At 39.2% G+C, this 21,483-nt stretch overlaps 2 protein-coding genes and 1 pseudogene across 8 annotated transcripts; 1 reads left to right on the forward strand and 2 right to left on the reverse strand.

Moving 5' to 3' along the window:
* The first annotated feature begins 2,022 nt into the window (after positions 1 to 2,022).
* On the forward strand, positions 2,023 to 6,674 carry LOC115738309 (phosphatidylinositol N-acetylglucosaminyltransferase subunit A). Of its 3 annotated transcripts, none has more exons than XR_007199429.1 (9): positions 2,023 to 2,155; positions 2,434 to 2,570; positions 2,857 to 3,432; positions 4,592 to 4,746; positions 5,431 to 5,521; positions 5,612 to 5,718; positions 5,798 to 5,901; positions 6,387 to 6,477; positions 6,560 to 6,610. XR_007199429.1 is itself a non-coding variant. In XM_030670914.2 (9 exons), exons 2-9 carry the CDS (start codon positions 2,451 to 2,453, stop codon positions 6,650 to 6,652), a joined length of 1,347 nt encoding a protein of 448 aa, XP_030526774.1. In that variant the 5' UTR covers positions 2,023 to 2,155; positions 2,434 to 2,450; the 3' UTR covers positions 6,653 to 6,674. The 3 variants fall into 3 exon arrangements, 1 of the variants encoding a protein (XP_030526774.1); XR_007199430.1 differs by having other exon boundaries at positions 5,633 to 5,718; XM_030670914.2 differs by having other exon boundaries at positions 5,602 to 5,718; positions 6,560 to 6,674.
* A 2,514-nt stretch (positions 6,675 to 9,188) lies between these two features.
* On the reverse strand, positions 9,189 to 15,799 carry LOC115738312 (OVARIAN TUMOR DOMAIN-containing deubiquitinating enzyme 12-like). 5 transcript variants are annotated; one of them, XM_048283326.1, is made up of 11 exons: positions 15,755 to 15,799; positions 14,634 to 15,131; positions 14,376 to 14,536; positions 13,492 to 13,565; positions 13,288 to 13,342; positions 11,456 to 11,530; positions 11,229 to 11,302; positions 11,100 to 11,148; positions 10,575 to 10,659; positions 10,334 to 10,390; positions 9,189 to 9,600 (listed from the first exon to the last, which is right to left on the reverse strand). In XM_048283326.1, exons 2-11 carry the CDS (start codon positions 14,959 to 14,961, stop codon positions 9,443 to 9,445), a joined length of 1,116 nt encoding a protein of 371 aa, XP_048139283.1. In that variant the 5' UTR covers positions 14,962 to 15,131; positions 15,755 to 15,799; the 3' UTR covers positions 9,189 to 9,442. The 5 variants fall into 5 exon arrangements, with proteins under 5 accessions (XP_048139283.1, XP_048139281.1, XP_048139284.1 ...); XM_048283324.1 differs by having other exon boundaries at positions 9,189 to 9,606; XM_048283327.1 differs by having other exon boundaries at positions 9,189 to 9,623.
* Positions 15,800 to 16,697: 898 nt separating this feature from the next.
* LOC115738311 lies at positions 16,698 to 21,196 on the reverse strand (annotated as a pseudogene).
* Between the last annotated feature and the right edge of the window lie 287 nt (positions 21,197 to 21,483).

Genomic DNA, 21,483 nt, shown 5'->3' on the forward strand with positions numbered 1-21,483 from the left:
AAAGATTTACATGGAAACCCTTGTTGGAAAAATCACAGGGAAAAGAGAAGCAAAAATTCACTTGAGCATCAATAATTACAAAAGGTGGCTCAAAAAACTAAAGATGCTTCTTCACATAATAGTTTGAGAAATATATATATAAAATAAACGGCCCTAAACTCTAACGTTGGCTCAAGCTCATAAATAATTCAAGACATATCAACACATTTTATATTTGTGGCAATTCAGTCCTAAACCATTTTTTGTATCAATTTGGTCTTAAATTTTTTGCCTTTGTACCAATTCAATCCTTGCCTTATAAACAATGCATGTGCCAACTGGCCGGCATCCACGTTAGTATATGTGTTCACGTCGGTGTCGGTTGACATCCATGTCAGAGCTGGCCGAATAAACTAAATTGTCATAAATACAAAATGTTTAAGACTAAATTGGCAAAAACACAATAGGTTTAGGACTTTTTTGACAATTTTCCCGCGGGGTTATGAGAGATTTTTGCTCAATTTGATTAACCTTTTCAAGATTGAAGAAGGAAGACTCTATATTAGCGGGACCACATCGACGGTCTCATATGAACTGCTTAAATGATGCTTTCAATGAAGTTTATTTGGATGACCTTTACACAATGGGCAACTCTAAGTCAGAATTGGAGAAGAAATTGTTGAAATATCTCCAGAAGGAACTCAATGGTTGAGGACCCAAAGCTATGAAGAAGCTTTTCGCTATGAATGTTGAAAATAGCTATGAAGGTCCCATCCTTTCATATTTTTCATTTGGAAAAAAGGGTAGTTTCATGAACCCCAAAAATTCATCGGATAAAATTTGATAAAAAAATATTCATTAAGTAAAGTCTATTTTATTATTAATACTGGTCCTTTTTTATCCATCTCGTTTAATTTATTAATAATACTAACATGTCTTTTTTTTTTTTGTAAGTTTCAAATGTTCATCATCTTCATGTAACGTAAGAGTAAAAGAACGCTTCAGGAAAAATTGCTCATTAACTTCAAGTGTTCCAAGGTTTTTCTCTTTCTTAATTTATGTAATGTGAACATTTGTCCTAAGATTAAAAGACAATTCTGGATACATATGAAAAAAATAAAAAAAAATGATGAGAAATGAGTGAACAATTAAACTATTGATGTGTTTGAATAGAGTTTTACTTTTTTTTGGTCAAAATAGATTTTTATTTTTTAATTAGTATATATTTTACGAGAAATGCACTTTGATTTTTTAAGAATTACACGAAATTTCCCAATATTTTAACGTTGACACCTAAATTTAGGAAAAATTTCAAATAAGGGGTTCGAAGTACTCTCATGTTCTCAAATAAGAATCTGAAGTGGCATAACGGTTTCAAATAAGGGTTTGAAGTAGCCATAGAGTCTAAAAAAAAACCCCGACCTAAAAAGTATTTTCGCCATTTCTCCTTTTGATTTTTTCTTTACTTTTTTCCTTTTTTATTTTTTTAAATGAAAAAAAGAACACACTGCCTGTGGCTATTGGCCCACACCCCCCGAAAGTGGGGCATTGGCGAAGGCCGACGACCTTGCCAACCAAAGACGAGGTTGCCAGCCCTTACTAGAACCAAGGGAGGGTCAAGCCCTCTTTCGGATCGGGACGAGGCTCATCGGCTCTCGCCCTGACTCGGGCGTTGACCCTCACCAAGGTGTTGGCATCCCCATCGGCCTTCGCCAACCCCCTATTGGTGGTGGGATAGAGGCCACAGGTCCTTCCGCACATGAGTGTTCTTTTTATTTATTCATTTTATTTTTTAAAAATAAAGAAAAAAATAAAACAAAGGAAAATGACGAAAATACTTTTGAGATCGTGCTCTTTTTTAGACTTTATGAACAATTCGGGGTTTTGTTTGAAATAAGTTTCACTTCAAGTTATTCTTTGAAAAAATGAGGACATTTTATACCCTTATTTGATCAAACGAAGACATTTCATGTCCTTATTTAAATTCTTTTCAAAACTTACATAATATTTTAAATTTTAGCCAAATAGTTTTGTTGGTTTTTGGACAAAAAGGCCCTTGCTTTCGCGAAGGAGGAAAAGAACCTCTCTCCGTCGACGCTCGACCCACGGGCAACCTCTCTCCGCGCAGCACGGCGCCGCCGCCGCCGCCGCCGCTCGCCGTCTCCATCGCAGCCAGGTGCCCCGTTCATCTCTTTCGCTCTTGCTTTCGCGCTGTCTCTCGATTAGGCTCCGTCATTGTTCGTTACTGAGGTCGATTCTTTTCATTGTTCGTCACTGGGATTCAGGCTAATTTCTTCTTCGGATTCTCGCCGATCTCTGATTCGTGTTTCGCGTTCTGGTATTTTTTGAGTAATCTAGTTTTGCTTCGTGACCATCCTATCGCGTGCCTCTCCCTACTATCTTTCTGGTGCGGTGATATCGTGCTTGTCTTGAGTAGAAATGGCTCCGTTGTAGGTGATGCGGACGGCCTCATGGGCGATCGGGAAAGGCATAGGATCTTGATGGTCTCTGATTTCTTCTATCCTAACTTTGGTGGTGTGGAGAGTCATATATATTATCTTTCTCAATGCTTGTTAAAGCTGGGACACAAGGTAATCGAATGGCTCTGTCACTCACTAGCTGTGTTGATTTGTGATGCATATCGTTTTAAATTTTAATGAATTAAGAATTCTCATATGCTACAAGGCAAGCTAGGCAGTACCATGTGACCTGTTGGGTACAACGGGCAGTTTCGATTGTTTATGTTTGCAACATATTACATTTTGCATTTCCCTGTGTTCTTAATAAACCGGCTAGGCATGATTGTTATTGGCTGGCATTGCTTCTGTAGAATAATAGCCGTTGTTGATTAGGTAGGACGTTTCATATGTGATTCAGGTGGTGGTGATGACGCATGCATATGGAAATCGTTCTGGCGTGAGATATGTGACTCGTGGGTTGAAGGTTTATTACATTCCTTGGAGACCATTTTTCATGCAGAACACTCTGCCAACGTTTTATGGGACGTTGCCTATCATAAGAACCATCCTCATTCGGGAAAAGATTACGCTTGTGCATGGACATCAAGCTTTCTCGACTCTTTGTCATGAAGCCTTGATGCACGCACGCACTATGGGTTATAAAGTGGTATTTACTGACCATTCGCTATATGGTTTTGCTGATGTTGGCAGCATTCACATGAACAAGGTATTGCAATTTACTCTAGCAGATGTGAGTCAGGCCATTTGTGTATCTCATACTAGTAAGGAAAATACAGTTCTTCGGTCAGGGCTTCCACCGGAGAAGGTCTTTGTTATACCTAATGCAGTGGACACGGCCATGTTCATACCTGCTCCAGAGAATCCCAGAAGTAATGATGAAATTGTCATCGTTGTGATAAGTAGATTGGTTTACCGGAAAGGTGCGGATTTACTGGTTGAAGTCATTCCAGAAGTATGCAGATTGTATCCTCGTGTATGTTCTTCTTGCCACTACTGTTACTTATGCATTATCAGGCTGAGTTCTTTTGCCCTATTTTGCTGAAATAAAGTTGATGTTGTGGACGCCTACTTTGTGGATCAAATCTCATGGAATATTGTTTCCATCTAAATGATAGCCATGGGGTTTTGGTGTGGAAACTCTAGGGTAGGATCAAAGTTATCTTTCAATCTCTAAATTTTGCAATTGCCTTTTCTGGAATTTCCATTCTCAGCACCAGTTTCTTCTCTGCTTATCTTGAGTTGACAAAATGCCTGTGCATTAGATTAGTTCAGTGCGTTTCTTTGGAGGAAGGGGTCTGGGATTATCATACTATTCCCATTGCTGTCTTGAGTAAAAATTCACTGAATCATTGTGTTGCGCATTATTCTCACATCCTTCTTTTATCCACTCTAGCCCACCTTTTGTTTCAGATGTCTCAGTGTGCATGCAGTTCCTTGTATCTCTCTGTGCCATAACGACGCTTTTACTCCTATACTACCGATTGAATTGTTTTACGAACAGAGGCAGAAAAAATCAGCATTTCGGAAATTTTCTTTTTCGCGTTATAAGCAAAGTATTTGACGGCACAAAGCCTGTAACCATTTTCAAAAGTTAAATTATGATAAATTATTTATACATTTAAGATTTCTGCAAGGCATAGGTTGACCATCTCCCATAAGTTTCTTTCTTCCGAACTTCTGAGGATTTTTGGATTATCTACAGAAAACCAAATACCTTTCCTAGTGTGAGGTTCACTCTCCACCAAACTTGTTTCCCCCCTTTTGGAGGCAGTTGGATGAAGATTTAATATATTGTGGAATCTTAAAGAAACTGAATCTGTAGGATACTTACTAGCACTTTAATGTGACTAAGAAATGGGAATCATGTCCTCTAATATGCTAGAATAATGTATTTATTTTTTCTCTTTCCACATGTTTTTCACATTGCAGGCTTTTTCTTATGTAGGTTTATCATATTATGATTTCTTCAAAGTCTTTTACCATAGATGTGTGCCTTCATGCGATTATCTTTAGGATATTTATCAGCTGAACTTTTATGCTAGATATGTGATTTATGAATGTGGTGTACCGTTGCTGTTAAGGGTGTTTGTTTGCCTTCATGCTCTCAATTTTGTCATGTTCAACATGTCAAGGTACGTTTTGTGGTTGGGGGCGATGGACCCAAACGAGTTAGACTGGAGGAAATGAGAGAGAAGCATTTCCTTCAAGATAGAGTGGAAATGTTGGGTGCCGTACCTCATTCTCGTGTACGCTCTGTACTGATTTCTGGCCACATTTTCTTGAACAGGTATGAAGGTTCCTAGGAAGCTATAAAGACTTCTTTTTCAATTTCGTATAACTCGCTCTGCTTATAGGCCAGTGAGTTAAGCTCAATGTTTAATATAATCTGCAACTTCTGCTCCTCCTTCCCTAATACCAAATTGTTAAGATCTTATTGTTATGTGCATGTGTGATTGTTACAGTAGTCGGGATTAATTTCAGTAAGCTACCAAGTATTGACTCAAAATATGCCAAATAAAGGACCTCTATAGTAATTAGTAGTACCAGTGGATCCTGATGTGTTTGGAAGATTGGAAAAGTTTAGTCAAGGAGGAGAGAAGACCTTGCTCTTTTTCTTTTGTCCCCCTTTTTTTCCTAGTCGCTGCGCTTTTTTCACTGTGGTTAAAGCAATGGGAAATCAATTTTTGGGGTTCACCTTTTCCTTCGTAAGTTACCTTTCCCTCTTTCCTCTTCCATTTGACAAAACAAATGATTGATTAGGTAATATGAACTAAAGGAGAGATATATGACTGGTTACCTTGTTATACATACATTGTAAGACCTACTCTGTGTTTACAATGCAAAATCATGTTGAGAGTTTCTCAAACATTTTACATTTGTTTTTATTGTTGTTTTAATTTCGTTTTGCTGGTCCTCTCTAAGAATTATATTAGTTTTTTCTTGTCTGATTTCGAATCTACTTTATCTACAGTTCTCTAACAGAAGCATTTTGCATAGCCATCTTAGAGGCTGCCAGTTGTGGACTGCTGACTGTCAGTACACGTGTGGGGGGAGTGCCAGAGGCATGTTCTCTTTTATTATAGCAATTAATTGCCCGAAATATATCCTGAAACTAGCTAATAGTTTTTTCATGCTCTTTTAGGTTCTACCAGATGACATGGTTGTACTTGCAGAACCTGATCCTGTTGACATGGTGCGAGCAATCAAAAAAGCAATTACTATACTTCCCACTGTTGATCCACAAGATATGCATAAACGTGTAAGTAATGTCTTTAGTGAGGTAATCGTGGTGTTTGATCTTCTTCAGTGGTCCAATTTGAATTTCTTTTTGCTCTCAGATCAAGAAGCTCTATGATTGGCATGACGTTGCTAGAAGAACAGAGATTGTGTATGATCGTGCTATGAAATGTTCCAGTCAAAATCTTTTGGAACGGCTTGCCCGGTATGGGATTGTCTGATACCAAATGGTGGTTTAGCTCAGGCATCCGTAAAATCATGTGATTTATCCGCATATTTGTTGGATTCTGCAACATTCACAATGAATGCTGCTTTGATGTACTATACAGCTCTAGAGGTCATCATTCATCAGTTTCTTTTGTTGCGTAGAGGGATGAGGGCATGGCCACATGATGTGGGCCAGGTCGTCACTGATTGTCTATAGAAAAGTTGCTGTTTTTGGAGAACTTGGCCAAAGCGAAGTTGCTTAGTGTTAGCTGTAATTGAGTAGTTGACATATTTTGAGACATTACAGTGGTTTGACTCTAATCTTCTGTACCTTTAGGATTAGGATGCAGAAGTAGGTATATTTATTGCATAGGTCAGCCCATGGTGGTGCTTTAGTCTGTTTGGGCATTCTTTTGACTAGCATACGATTGCAATAGAAATTGATTGCTACTTATCAGCTGCTATCAACCAACTTTTGATCAGGTACCTCTCATGTGGATCCTGGGCCGGCAAGCTGTTTTGCTTGGTCATGATCATTGATTTTTTGTTATTTTGTCTTTTGCCGTTAGTTCAGGTAATTACATGTTCTTTTGGCACCTTTGACTTTTGGTTGATACCGTGCTTCAGAGACTTACTTTTCTTTCATCTTCCACCAGCCTGCTATTGATATCGAAGAAGTTCCGGACATGGTGATGTCCCCTGGTGAAGACAGCAGTGCAGGAGACCACAATATTCCAGAGTGGAGCTGAAGATGATGGTCGACCATGCCTTTTAGATACTTTGGAGCAGAGGAGAGCTCAAGGTAACTACGACGACAGCCTAACAGCCTTACTTTTGTCAGATGGGTGAAGTGCACGTCTCTTGAGATGTTCAATCTCAGATCATGCGTTTAGTCTGCTCATGAATTTGATTACTGGAATTTGTTGTATGGTTTACAACGTGTATGGTGATACAGGGGGAAATATTTGTACAGCAATGGGTCACATTTTTCCATGAATTTGATTACTGTAGTTCACGACTCGTGAAAGGTACAGGAAAGAATTGAAGGAACGAGGAAAACTAGTGCAACAAGAGAACGGTTTCCTGATTCTCGTGGCCGGTCGCGATGCAAGCTAATAGACGACCGCATCGATTCAGATGGTCATAGTATTGATAATTGACCAGGTAGCTTAATCAACGGAGATTAAGGCAAGTAGTGAGAATTAGAAATAAAGTCGCCCTCAATCTCGTACATTTCAAACAGGAAATACTTTGTTGTCCTCCCAAAAAGTACTAACATAAGATGTCGAAGTTTCACCAAAGCTCTTGTTACATGCCCTGGGACAGAGGAAATATCCATCTTCTATATTTGGGATTTAAATGAAGGTATTTAAATGAAGGATTAATACCCGCTAAAGATCTCAAACCGATGCATCTCTGTCACATTAAACTAAATTTTGGTGCTACAAAAAACCTCAAAACTGGATTTCTACGGTACATTTATTTTAAATTTATTTCATCGCAAAAAATCTGAAAGTGGTGTGCTCATGCCATATTTGCTCTAAATTATTTTTCGTATCGCAAAAAATTAGGAATTTTGGCAGATTATTGAAATTTGAAGGAGCTCTTAGGGTAAAAACATATTTTCGGATCTAAAATGTTGTATTGATGTACCTGTTTGGGTTTATTTGTACCACAAAAATTAGTTTAGTGTAAATATTGCTTAATTATACAAAAATTGATAGAGCATAGGAAATGCTGGAAAGAAAGTTCCAGTTTCGAGCTTGGCCCGGACCGACCTGACTCGCCGTGGTTTAGTTTGGTTAGATTATAAATGTTTGATTGGGCCTGAGCCACAAATTTGGGCTCAAGACAATAGGCTCAATAAGTGTGGATCAGGCTTCATTCTTTCGTAGAATCCCATATTGATCGGCATGTTTAAATCCATACCACGTATAGCAGATTGATAACTTCATATTCATAAGCTGGCTTAAGCATGAGCTATGTTGGGCAGTCGGGATAAAATTCATGATAGAATTAAATTTATCCTCTCCTATATCTAGTGCCTATCTAGGATAACATAAAGTGGGATATATGAATATATAGTTCTTGATAAAATTATCCCAATTGAGGTGGGATAAAGGTGAATGGGATTTCTAATATCCATAATATAAAAGTTATTTATTTGAATAACAAGTTTCTTAAATTAATAACATTTTTAATATAAATAATATTTGATTTCTAATATGATATAGTATTTATATTTATATTTATTACATATTTTATGTATACTGGTATTTTAAGAATATTAGTATAGTTTATATTTAATAAATTTTTTATAGAACGATGGAAGGGGAAAAAGAAATAAAAAAATTTTTTAAAAAAAAAAGAGAAGGAAAAAAATAATAATAATAAAAGCAATGAAAATTGAAGTAGGCAAGATTATCATGAGAAATTCTTACTATCTCAATTTGCGTAACTTTTATGTCAATTGGACTTTTATGCCGTTCATGTGGAACAATGGAAAAAATATAACGAAAATATCCGACTTTATTATTGTTATTCATCAAATAGTAAATAAAATATAGCAAAATCAATGAATTTCATATCCAATTCTATCATGACTAGAAATCCAAACGACAAATGCATCTTGCCATGACTTGAAAAAGGTTTTTCCACCTCAAAAAGTCTGTCGATTTTACAAATAGAAAATGAATGATTTGAAAAATATTTTAAAAAAAAAAATTACTTGTAACACAACATTTTTACTATCCACGAAAATGTTTAGTCATGAATTATAAATTATCAGTGATAATTAAAAAGCATTTTTCATTAATTAATTATTCCAAGCTATATAAGCGATTATTTTCTGTCCGGCGCAAGATTTGATCCGCTTTTGTGGAGACTCATGTTCCTCAAATCCGCCCGCCAGCTTTTCCGGCTCACCGAAGATCTTGGATTGAAAACTCTGGGAGACTGTAGAGCGGCTTCTATGCCAACTTGAACCAGAACCGTCTATAGTCAAACTCACACCCATGAAGAAGGCCTGCCTTACGTTCCCGGTTTCTTGTTGCTCGCCGCCAAAAGTTCCTTTTCTCCAGACACTGATGCTTTTGCCAAGGCAAAGAATATGCAGAAACCCATGTTCTAGAGGAAATAGTTATGCTCGTTGATGCATCATAATATTTGAAGCAGAGCTCTCACTGAATATGATCGTGTTAGACATACGGGTCATCTTGAAAGGAGGCCCGGAGAATCATAATGTCGAGTTATGCGGTTTTACCGTCACACCATAACATATATTGATTAAATGACTACACGACATGCGATTGCAATCGCATACCCCAGTTGCAAACTCCATAAAAGAGTGCAATTTTCTGAAGAGGAGAAGTAGATAAAATGTCATGCCTAGCTGTTCTGTGAAAGAATTCCACAAGATCAAATCAACTTATTCAAAGAATAAAGCCAGAAAGAAAAGTCTCGGGCAAAGTTAGGACATGTACAATGGAGCCGAGGCCGGATGAAAGAGACGGATGAAGCTTCTCCTTGCATTATGCGAACTATGAGAGCACGACCTGGAAGTACATGACAGAGAGATAAAAGGAATTCTGCCGCAGTGACATATGAGTCTGCTCTGAGTCTATGATATCCTGTGTCAGTAATATTCCTCTGAGGACTCCAAGTGCTTGTTCCGGAACATTCGCCATCCTTTCTTCTTCTTCATCTTAGATGGAGATACATCTGAAATCGTGGCATGACTTGAGTAAGATCGCGATATTAACAGAAAAAACTATGAGGACAACCTACATCCAGGATTTCCTGTCAGAAAAGCCAAACAATGACCCGTCCTTACATTTGACACTTCGTTTTATGCAATACTTTGCCTTGTCAGGCCAAAATCACTGTAAATGTGGTGCGGAGCCTGTTTGGTAAGGCTCTTGGCCTTTCCAAGTTATGCCTTTGGCACTTTTGATAGCTACGTTCTCTTTACTCAGAAGATGTGAAACTGAAGTACAGCAATCCACCACCCACTAAAACGGTAATTTCGGCATTCCATACCTTTGTTCTAACTCAAAAGCCGGAAGCTTCACCCAAAAGCTGGGGGAGCATCTTCTGCTAATGGTTTCTACTTGAGTTGTGAGTTTTGCTGTTGGCTTTTTAGGCAGCTTTCAATGCCAACAGCTAATTTCAATGAAAAGCTACAAACTAACATAAGAAATACGGCCCTTTTCTCCAATAAGGATCTTCATTCCTTTTTTGGCCTTAATATGAGAAGTCAGTTATATGTCCCACATTATCACATACCCCATAGAACACATATTACGACTTATTACAACAATGCAGAGAGATTAAAAAACTGAGTGGTCCCAAGTCATTTTAGAGATGAATCAAATTGGTTCTGAAGCATATGTAGTAAATAATTTCCAGAAAGCAAACATGATACTTCATACCTCCCTCCAGGTATATTGAGTTGTAATGCACCTCTGCCCAAAAACTCAAGAATATAACTGCATATGGAGAATTACCGAAAAAATTATTTATGGATATAAATATTGTTATCTTGGGCGTTTGACCCCAGCATGAGGAGCCTGGAGGATTAAGCTAAATCTAATTTGTAATTCAAATAAACAAACGTATTTTGTTAGGATGGACTTGTTTTTGTCACAATAAAAAAGTTCAAGATGGATGTACCTCGTTTAGACTTTTGATCATTTGGAAGAATCTCAATGTAGCATGTGTCCTTGAAAGAAGTTATGACAAATATCCTAACGCCATGCTGCAAATAACCATCGACACGCATCAAGACATTTCATTTCATCTCAATCAATGCACAGGCTGAAAACCTCTTCAATTACGAAGTGGTAGAACATCTATGCACTTACCATTAGCAAATCAGAAGAACAAAGTTTAAAATGATGCAAGATTTCAACTACAAAGTTCTACATCTGATTCTTTACCAAGTAGTCATGAAAGCATCAGGCCTCAAAGAAAAAGAACTACTTTTGAAGCATAGGATAGGAATTCAAACTCAGCATGACTTGATCCCATCACCACCTGACACCAAGTTTTAAGTTCCTAGGCACTATGAGACTATAGGCCAGGGTGAATTGAAAAAACACATATAGAATGGAAATCATTATTTGTTGATGAACTCTAACCACCCAAGTAAAGCCGATAAGTAGTATTGGAATCACACAAAATAGAAGAAATATTTACCAAGTCTGCAGCAGCCTGCAATGTGACATGATCACCCCATTCACCAGTCCTATTGTCATACATAAGTAGAAAAAATCAGTGGTTTCCAGGAGAGAGAAGACTTGTTGAGAGTAGAGAGTGGATAAATACTTAGACATCTTCTCCAAATAGTCCTCATAAGCCATAGGCACATATCCCTCATATATCTCTGGGCAAGACTTCAGCTGATATGTCAAAACAATGTGACAGAAGGAGCATTACCATCCAAGTATGCAGTGAGTTATGCAGCAACAAAGTTGGATGAACTAATCATGCAAAAAACAGAAAAAAGCAAACTTTGATGACTTAATTTGGTGAAATGAAAATGGATGAGCAACCTGTTTAACGATTTCCTGTCTCATAAAGTCATGGTGCTCGGGGGTGTGGTAGATCTGATCAGACAGGGCTCGGAACTGGAAACATTGAGAAGTTAATGAGATGTAGAGCGTACGTTACTTTAAGAACCACAGCTTTCATGACCACCAGACGGGTAAACAGAAAACATAGAGAATCACTGAATGGTGATATATTGAGGAAAATAAAAGCATTGAGTACTAACACTTCATAAGCTCAACCTGTTATATAATTGAGTACAATGCTACTTGACGACTCAGACAGAATGAGGAAAGAAATCCAACACTTTTACATCAGCAACTTATGTTCTAAGTTCCATCCCTAGGTTACACCAAAGTTCAGAGATTCTTAGCTGAGCTGATAGGCAAAGTCTACACAGATCCAACCACCAACATTAACTCAAGAAAACCACAGATTTAGACACTTCGAGTAGTTTTGTGGTCCAGGGTTAGCAGATAGACGTAGGCTAGGCTTAAAGTTCAGCTATAGGTTTAACTTGCTTCTACCCGATGCAATGTCTCATTATTGAGAGTTCATTGGTACTATTTCGAATAATGGACCTAGCAAATATGCAAATTTTTGTGATTGAGCAGTTAGACAAGTACACCATCTCCTTCAAGAATCAATCAGAAGCTAGGAACAAAAATGGAATCATTGTAAGGGTCCATTTGTTTCTAGACAATTTGGAAAATATTTTCCTAAAATGGATACATTGCTTGCAAAAATGGATTAACATATAATATTTTTATCATCAAATAAAATTTTAAGAATAGAATTCTTGATAATGAATATAATGTCCCTTGACTAACTTCTTGAATGACACAAGCAATCATGTTTTGAAAAATATTTCACGGTCATTGATTTTTCATGAAATAAACGCACCTTAATTAAAACAAAAACCGGAAGTTCCTCATCTCTCTGCTCACTTTCTCTTTTCTCCTTCTCATGACCCCCTCTTTTCTTCCCATCCTGCATGTCTCCCAACTTGCAGCTCACAACAATCTCTCGTGATCAAATAATCTCCCGCTTGGTCAAATCATAGAATTGCTGCTGTTGTTGTTGACATGATTTTCTTCTTAAACAGCAATAGAATGGTTAAAATTTTAGGTGAGTTTCCTACTCCTGGCACTCCAACTCAGTGGACCTTCTTCGCTTAGCAGATTAGGATGAAATACAACTTAAAAATCCTAGCATTTCCCAGTTTGTAATTAACTAGCCATTGATTTGTTCCTAACTCCAATTAGTTTTCTAAAATTGAAGATTGAAGCTTAGAGATTAATCTTTGCTTAAAATGATAGCAAGACTTACAGAGATGATGATAAGTATGGAGCATCATTTTTCCGTTTCACACGTAACTTACGAATTACCCAACGCCAGTTAGCAGGGCTGTCACCCTTAACTTCTACTGCAGAACTTAGAAGATCCCGTGATCCATGACCATACAGAACTGACCTAAAGGTCAATCTTTACTTCTACATATCCTGATCTCCCACTTGTAACCTACCCAATTTCTACATGACCTGATGACCATTACTTAATGCACGCACCATTTGATAAATCTATTAACTGGGGGAATGCATACTGAATTGCAATTTTTATCTGGACTGCTGAACCATGATAGATAAAGAAACAAAAAATGAGAAAACTTAGCGTCTCTAATAGGAAAGGGTCACATGGTGCTTGGTGAAGATGGGTAAGCTTGAGATGATAGCTTACATTGTGCAGAGACATGCATTTATAAAATCTCAATCACAGAATTCCACCTTCGGTGAACTAAGGCAGGTTTCTGTAAAATCTCTGAACTCGAGACACAAACCTGACAGTTACCATCTCCTTGAACTTTGCACTCCACCAGACCATAAAGCTGCAATCTGTAGAAGGAAAAGTCAGGCTTCATATGCTATTCATGTCATGGGTAATGGATTTTTTCAAACATCAAAACTGGTGCTTGGATATAAAGTTGTAAAAATAAAAGAAGAACAAAAGAAGAATGAGTGAACCAAATAAAAGGACGTAATACCTCTCAAGTAGCCGTTGATGATCTAAAGTAGCTTCATCCACTGATGGAATCTCACCATTGGTTTTTGGCACATGCTGCAAAAAATCAGCAAGAAACTAATAACTCAAGCAACCAAAGAAAAAATATAGTCCAGCAGACCAAAAGATCAAAATCAAAATATTAAAGGAAAGAAAATGAGAAAAAGGAAAACCACTTTGTGCTTTGTCAGTTGAATGTAGTTAAACAAGAAACCGACTCTTTGATCTTTCCGACAAGAATAGAGGAACAGCACAACTAAAGAGAAGCACGTAGATCCCCAATAGAAACAAAAAGAAGCAAGGAGTAGTTCTTGTCAGTTTTGCAAAGGACATGGTGCATGTAATGTTGGGGTGTGACTCATATTCCTCCTGGATAGGAAGGCACAGGGGTCTCACCTTTACTCTCTATTTCGTTGGGTTTGTGGGCCTAATCCCAACATGTAATGCAGAAGGAAATTTCCAGGATACTATCTCACTGGAAAGTAAATTTTTTCAATAATATAAGATATATGAATTTAATCAAAATCCAATATCAAATACAATGTGATTGTTGTACTCTTACTGGTGGTATTCAACAACTCTTGCGCTTGGAAACAGCATGCATACCAAATTCTACTCATCTAAACAAGAGTTCAATCCCATCAGTTCTTAAAAGATTAATCATCTCCCATGATAGGTTGATAAATCCCATTAGTTCTTTGTTCATTCGATTTTCTAAAAAAAGGGATTCCCGGAAAGAAATAACTAGCTCACACAGTGACAGCAAAAAGCATATATAGCAATTGCAATTAATCAAAGGCGAGAAAAGGCTAGCTATTGGGGCAACTTAAGTGAGTTAAACATCTCTTTGGTGAATGCTAAACTCACCGGAACACAAATCATCTGATTTATCCGCCTACCCAGTTCGCCATCATAGGCATACTCATCTGGAAGCTCTAAGGAATATGGCCAGTCTTCCCTGCAGCAAACCTCTTCATCAGGGCTAGGACATGAACTGGAATGTAAAATAGCTTCTGCTTCCTCCTGTCCTGCACAATAGACAACTAATTAACAGACAACTCGAAACATTTGTATATCTTAATATGGTATTGCGAACTTTCAACTGTAAAAAAAAAAAAAAAGGACCTGAAGCATAGTTTTGAATAGATTGGTCAGGCCAATCGTGTGAGAAGAAAGATGATTGCAACTGTTCTGATTCTTCATGCGCAGATTGATCTGTTTCTGTAACAGCCAGCTGAGATAGTTCCTCTTGAAGAGCATGTGCTATAAGTGCATCATTCTCCACATTCCCAAATTCCATGCTATAATCATCTTCCTTGAAGTAGGGTCCCTGATAGTAGTCTAAATTATCCTGAGTCACGGTACTGCAGTATCCGCAATTGGAATACGGATCACTGTCAAAGAGCTGGAGACCCCACTGTACAAAACCATGATCTTGATCGTGCGAAATCATTTTCCCTCATTCACAACACGAGGCTAAGCGCTGTTCTTTCATTTAGTTGAAAAAGCAGCATCGTAACCCAGGAGGACAATATTAAGGAGACCCCACCAACTAACAGTCATGCCCTGGATAGTCTTCCCCTAAACTAACAGATACATCCCTGCCCATCTTTTGAAGTACTTCTGCATAAAAAAATTCACCCTTAAAAAAGTCAAAATTAAACAGCAAAATGTGAAATCTGAAGGCAATAGTCTTATGTCAGGTGCATCAGGAGAATACATTAAAGCTCAAATCTTTGCAATAAATGAACGATATTCGGTAATGTAGGATAAAACCAAACGAAAACCTTTCATTAGGATATGCCATCAATCAAACGAAACTGCTCTTAGAAGCGGCTATATATGACCTCCCACATTACATGTGGTCTTCAGGAGCCTATTGGGCCGTCAACTAAAGAATGCAGCAGCCCCAATCTACGGGGAAAAAAAAAGAAAAGGAACAGCGCGCAAGGTCTACGATCCACATTCTCCGGGGTGAAAAGCGTTCTTGGGTAATCAAGCCAATCCAGTAAATTCAACAAGAACATCCCACACAAATCCAAAAAGAAGAACAAAAAGGAAACAGAAAGACCGAAGTTCTCATCAACCATCGTCGCCGTGGTCCTCGTTCATCTATGTCCAGCTTAAGGCAGTTGGACACTGTGGTCGGAAAAAAGGACAGGAAAGGAAAAAAATAAAAAAGCGAAGGCCAAGTGACAGAGGTGGCAGCGACAAGCAACGCGCACCTGAAGCTGAATCGAAGCTACCGAAGGAGGCCTTCTTCGTCCGTAGATCGATCGTTCCTAGAGAGAGAGAGAGAGAGAGAGAGGGCGAGCGAGGCCGAGACGCCGCGCGCAGAGAGAGAGAGGGAGGGAGATTGCCAAGAAGAGTCGGAACTCGCTTAAGTCACGAGATGGCAATGTGCGCAAATGTACGTCAAAGCGCACTAACGCGAGTATACAAAAGAAGCAGCGGCAGTAGAAGAAGAAGGCTAAGCGGAATGGGTCGAACGGTCAACCGTTTCGGTCAACACAGGGGTGGGAGCCTGACGGCGACGGAGAGAGGCGGGAGGCGGGGGTGCGGGGCCGTTAGTTGACGGCGAGAGCATCTTTCCTCGTGGCGTCTGTCATCTTCTCTCTCCTCTCCTCTTCTCTCCTTACCTCGTCAGGCAACGGGGCCCAGTGCGGGTTGTACCGCCCTCTGTGGTCCCATCTGCCGTGCGCAATGACGCGGCGACACGTGTGCCCCCGGGACAGGTAGGACCCACCGTCGCACATGCATCGCTGTTCGTGCTTTTTGATGCTGTTTCCTCTTTCGGGTCATCGCCCCCCTCCTCGTCGGGTTGTCGGTCCTTGTTCAGCCGTACGTCTCCAGTTTTTTTCACTTTTGGTGAAATTTGCTTAAATTTTCTCTCACGTCCCGAAAATTGGTTCTCGCGGGGAAAATTCATTCCGATCCACATTGGCACACAGCTTCGATCGCGAAATTTTTTAGCGCATTGTTTCATCAAAAGTTCCAAACCAGTTGAAGTCATAGTCATCGTTGAGCGGACCGGGGCCAGATCGGGTCCAGGAGTCGGGCCTAACAGATTGCTCAAGTCTGACCACAGCATGGAATTACCGGTTAAATTTTCGGATTGGATCGAAATGTCTCGGACCCGGTGGCCGGGGATCACGTCTAATGTGAAGCTATAGGACTCCCAATGCTTCCAGCCCATTCCGCATCTTTTCGGATCCGAGGCTTCATTCCGTTGATTGGGTCAACCATTTTGACCTTCCCACATGTATTGGGGAGTCGGGAGCAGCGGAAAATCAATCAACTTAGCTGTTTTAGAAGACTCCAAAACAAAAACAACACCACAAGAAAGTCGAAATTCGACATTTTGCATTTCTACATTACAAGTTCCACCACTTCTATTCTGAAACAAAACTGACACTATAAGTCAATTCTAAAGACAGATGCATTCCATACAAAAGTCAAAATCTAGTAGATAAACTGGGATATAGTTGCTTAATACCGAAGTAAGAAGTAGTCGATAACACACGGTATTGTTCTCATCGCTCCGGTTTCTCCTTCATAAGTTGGCTCCGCATAGATAAAAAAAATCCCTCCAATTAACTTTAAGCAAGAAACTAATCTGTGTTTTGCGCCTCCCGACAAACATCAGCTGGATTTGTGACGACAAGCATCGTGTATCTTTAAGTTAGTTGTGGTCCCGATAATCAAAAACTAAAAGTTGTGTGAAAAAGAGATTCACAGTTATGCGGCCACGCAACTGTGAGTTGTTTGGGAAGTGGAGAAAACTTTGCCTTCTTCTGAAACAAGAAGTCATGTTCCTGAATGTGACCGGCCTTGGTGACAACAGCAAGAAATGTGCAGGGGTCAGAGTTTCATTTCCAGATCATATTCCCCATGAATTTAAGAGCCGGAACACCCCTTATCTCAGCATCAAATAAGGGTGCCTCCACCACACTTAATCTGGCCAGGTCGTGATCTGTTTTGATCATATCAAGGGCGCGGAACTGATCCTGCAAAAATTTTGGGATGCCACTTTAGCAGCAAAGATTTTGGAGAAACTAATGAGCATATGTTTATCTAAGTAAAAGTCAAGCGGACATTCCACAAGTTCAAGTCCATTATTCTAGTCTGGACAAGAAAAATATCCGGGTCCACTGCCATAAGAATTATGGTCTCGGGGAAGTTTAAATTGTACCTTCCTTCTCATAGAGCAAAACCTGCACTCAGATACCAACTGAGGTAGAACCTGAATAACAATGAGCCTTTGAACAGGAACACTTTCCTTCCTCAGGGATGCACACAATCTTGATGATTCACTTATCGCCATAACCTAGAAAGTTTTCGAAAAATTGACTAGGGCACCACAAAAAAGTCCACATATACACAGCTGATGGAGGGCAAACAAGCTTAAAAGGTCGAGTGGACAAGTCTATTTTCCTTTAAAATTCAGAGCTTCAACTGAAACAGTGTTTCCTGTGCAATTCCCATCCATAGTATGCATTCACATGAATCCACGCTATGGATATAAGATGAAATGAATTGATGTTGAAAATGCCATGAAACAAAAATAATTTGTGCCATATGCATGTTAAATGGCCCCATTCCCAGTGGTAGATGCCATCATTCTAATATACACCTTATGTGTACTATTCAAAAGTTTATACTCAAAAACATGCTCAGGAAGCACATGTTTCAGGTCAACAAAAGAATATGGAGTCAGCAAATTAGCTAAAAGAATAAACAATGGCATGCACTGTTCGGAGTGCAGAATCATATGCATGAAGCTGTGCACTTCAACATGGAGTAAAGAACAGTTTGCTTGAATTGTGAAAATAATTTGTTAACATAGCATCTTCAGAGAATAAGGAAAATTATGGAGATGCACCATCAATTGTAGTAATATCACATGGATATACTCTGATTTTCTAAAACCCAAAACATCACCTGTCCCGACCTTATTTAATGCAAAGCGGAGCTTGGTTTGATCTTTAGCTCTTACATGGTTCTTTGCCTTGCTTTTAATAGGGCTATTATATATACAAAGAAAGCATGAGAACTATAATTGTAGTCTCGCTGTGGTCTGTCTTGATTATTCAGGCAAAAAGCAAACATGCCATTTGACATGAGAAAACATTGGAGCTAGAAACACATTGTAGTCCAAATTTGAAAAACTTCTCCTCATCTTTCCACACATCAAATGCTGTGATAAACAACATAATAAAAAGGATTACCGCAGGAATTGTCACTATGATGAACTCCATCATGTCTGAGTCACGAAAAAAGTCTCGGACTTTTCTCATATTCTCCCTCAGCTGGTCAAGTTTGTCAGACTACATTTTTTTTATTTTTTGGTCAGATGTCAGACTACATTTGATTATCATATAATAATGAGAACTTCACTGCTATAGATATAAATCGAAAACAACATCTCACAATTCTGTACTTACAACATCCTTCTGCTCTTCTTGTTTTCCAAAACCAGATTTGATTGCTGCAGTTGCAGAAGCTAACTTCTTCTTCAGCTGATATGGGTATATTTATTCAAAGCAAAAATGGTTACAAAAATACAATACCAGATATTAAGATTGAAATTTAAAACCTCAACAATTCATTCTATTCACCACCATAAACATTTGCACTGAAGCAATTAATTATCGACAAGCATTTGTCATTTTACTTTTAATATCAATTGTTAATATCACGGCAAACATATAACAGAGGACAAACTAGAATGAATTATTGAAGCATAACTTAATATGAGACACCACCTAAACTTATGATGTGAAGGGTACATATAAGGCGAAAGCACATACTTCTCTTGATGCTGTTGCACTGCATGCATATTTTTAGGACAATTACAAAGCAGAAGATCCAGACCTTCATCATTTTGCCAAGGGATGCATCCAGGAAATCAGGCAGGGACAGCAGACGAAGATTATGGCCCTAGCGACAAATTTATGCAGTAATAAGACAAGCATTACACAAAACTTAAGCTGATGGTAGAATATCTGCAAAAGAAGTTTCTACAGCATAAAATTTCACTCACTGTGGACGCTGTGTCAAAGACAACACGGGTGAAATTACTGTTCTCTGGGGATTCAACAAACTGCATAACCTGAACGCAACTAGAAAGTCAGGAAGAATGGAAAGAAGTATAGAACAAGGATGGCACTCTCCAATGTGTATTCTAAACTACAGGAGATGGGACATGCCTAAGAGATTGAGATAGCTTCGTCCAACCCAGGTGGAGGAGTGTCCAACAACTCGTCTAGTTTTAGGTCCCCCAACTGAAGCATAAGTGTATCGAGATAAGCAGCAAAACCAAAACCGGAAATAGGTAAAATGAAACGAACAGAAAAGAGGATAACAAAAAAAGAATCAAAGGGATGATTATGTTTTGTTGTATACAGCGATCTCAAGCATTGTAATTTCTCTGAATCATCAAATTGGAATTGCTGCAGTGTAACCTGGTCAATCATTGCACCGAGACCCATGCTATCCATTAGATCTTTAATGCCACCGCCACTATTTTTCTGACATGCTGTGCGGAACTCTTCCCTGGACTTCTCAAGGTTTATCTGCGACAAAATGATAATTGATGATATGTATCAATAACGGGCAAGTGAAGCAAAAAAGACTCGTCGTGAGCAACTTGTAGAACTATCAGTCCTTAAGCTAAACAGAGACCTCTAAGGCATGTAATGGAGAATCCACGCCTTCGACAGGAATAAGCACCCCTCCAGTCAAATCCTAAATTGATTGTCCACCAGGCAGCAAGTTAGAGACTTGTCATGAAAGAGTCGCAAACAAACTAGACGAGATCTTGACATACGAATGCATAAACAGTTTGATCCACATTCTAAAACTTGCCCGCAGTATTTGGTACCTGAGCAAACGAATCGCTTAATGAATGAGCAGGGTCAGTCGAGACCACTATGGTAGGGTGGCCATGGTTAGCAAACTTCACAGCAAGGGAAGCGGCGCAACTTGTTTTCCCAACACCGCCCTTCCCACCTACCATGTAATACTTGCGATTATTCGCTGCGACCATCTCATCAAACCCACAGATTGCTCCAGAGGAACTAACAATTGATCTTGCTGCAAAAATGTTTCATTAGAATGGTCGAATCATTAGAATATATGAGTAAACGAAAATGCTCGCGAGACAAAGAAGATCATTCATCCGAGCACATCACTTGCTAGGATGCTCAAACATTTTATCACGAGAATCAAATGCAGTCACTAGCTTCAAGAAAAGCCCGATTATCTGTGTCGACTCTATTGGTGATTTCGTTCCCTCCCACCGCTCGGGCGGAAACACGGAACTCGCACAAAGCGACACGAGTTCAATCGAGGTGACGCCATCAAATGCGAGCATCCATTCCATTCGGCACGACGAGTTCGTCGCGGCGGCGCAGGAATGGACCGTGAAGGAGGAGTATATGATGTTCCCGAGTGCTCGCGGGAGTGAACTTGTGAATTGCGAGTTACCTTGAAAAGGGTTTAGGGAGGGTTCTGTGGTGTGGGGAGGAAAGCCAGCTGCGAATGTTCTTCGGAGCGTGATGAGAGAGGCGTGGCTCTGTGACTTGGAAGCGTGACGGAGAAAAGCCGCCATGGCCATCGAGCTCTCGACCCGTCGAGTTGCAGAGAGGCTCAACGCGCAGCGGCGCCCGAAAGGACGAGGGGGTTGAAATGGAGGGAAAGAGGGCATAAATCAATTAACATTCTGCTGCGGCTGAAATTCGCAGATTAAAATATCTGTGAAAGTAGATGGACTCAGTTAGAAAAAAGAGAAAAAGTCACACAAAAAAAAATCTCAAATTATGCCTATTGCCATGTATTTACTCTAATTTTTTATGACATAAATAAAATCCAAAATTTGCACTTATATGACGTATTTACCCCTGTCAATGTTTTATAAGATGATTTTTTAGCCAAAATAACGTCATTTTTTATCTCACTTAAGTCATGTGAGCAG

Source organism: Rhodamnia argentea, chromosome 8 (assembly GCF_020921035.1).
Source record: "Rhodamnia argentea isolate NSW1041297 chromosome 8, ASM2092103v1, whole genome shotgun sequence".
In the NCBI taxonomy this organism is placed as follows: Eukaryota; Viridiplantae; Streptophyta; class Magnoliopsida; order Myrtales; family Myrtaceae; genus Rhodamnia; species Rhodamnia argentea.

Coding starts and splice junctions, on each gene's coding strand:
- LOC115738309 (XM_030670914.2), top strand. CDS start 2,451: ATGGGCGATCGGGAAAGGCATAGGATCTTGATGGTCTCTGATTTCTTC. Junction 4,747..5,430: donor GGCCACATTTTCTTGAACAG/GTATGAAGGTTC, acceptor CTTTATCTACAG/TTCTCTAACAGAAGCATTTT. Junction 5,902..6,386: donor CTTTTGGAACGGCTTGCCCG/GTATGGGATTGT, acceptor ACTTTTGATCAG/GTACCTCTCATGTGGATCCT.
- LOC115738312 (XM_048283324.1), bottom strand. CDS start 14,961: ATGATTTCGCACGATCAAGATCATGGTTTTGTACAGTGGGGTCTCCAG. Junction 13,343..13,491: donor CATCAACGGCTACTTGAGAG/GTATTACGTCCT, acceptor TTCCTTCTACAG/ATTGCAGCTTTATGGTCTGG. Junction 10,660..11,099: donor TGCAGGCTGCTGCAGACTTG/GTAAATATTTCT, acceptor GGTTATTTGCAG/CATGGCGTTAGGATATTTGT.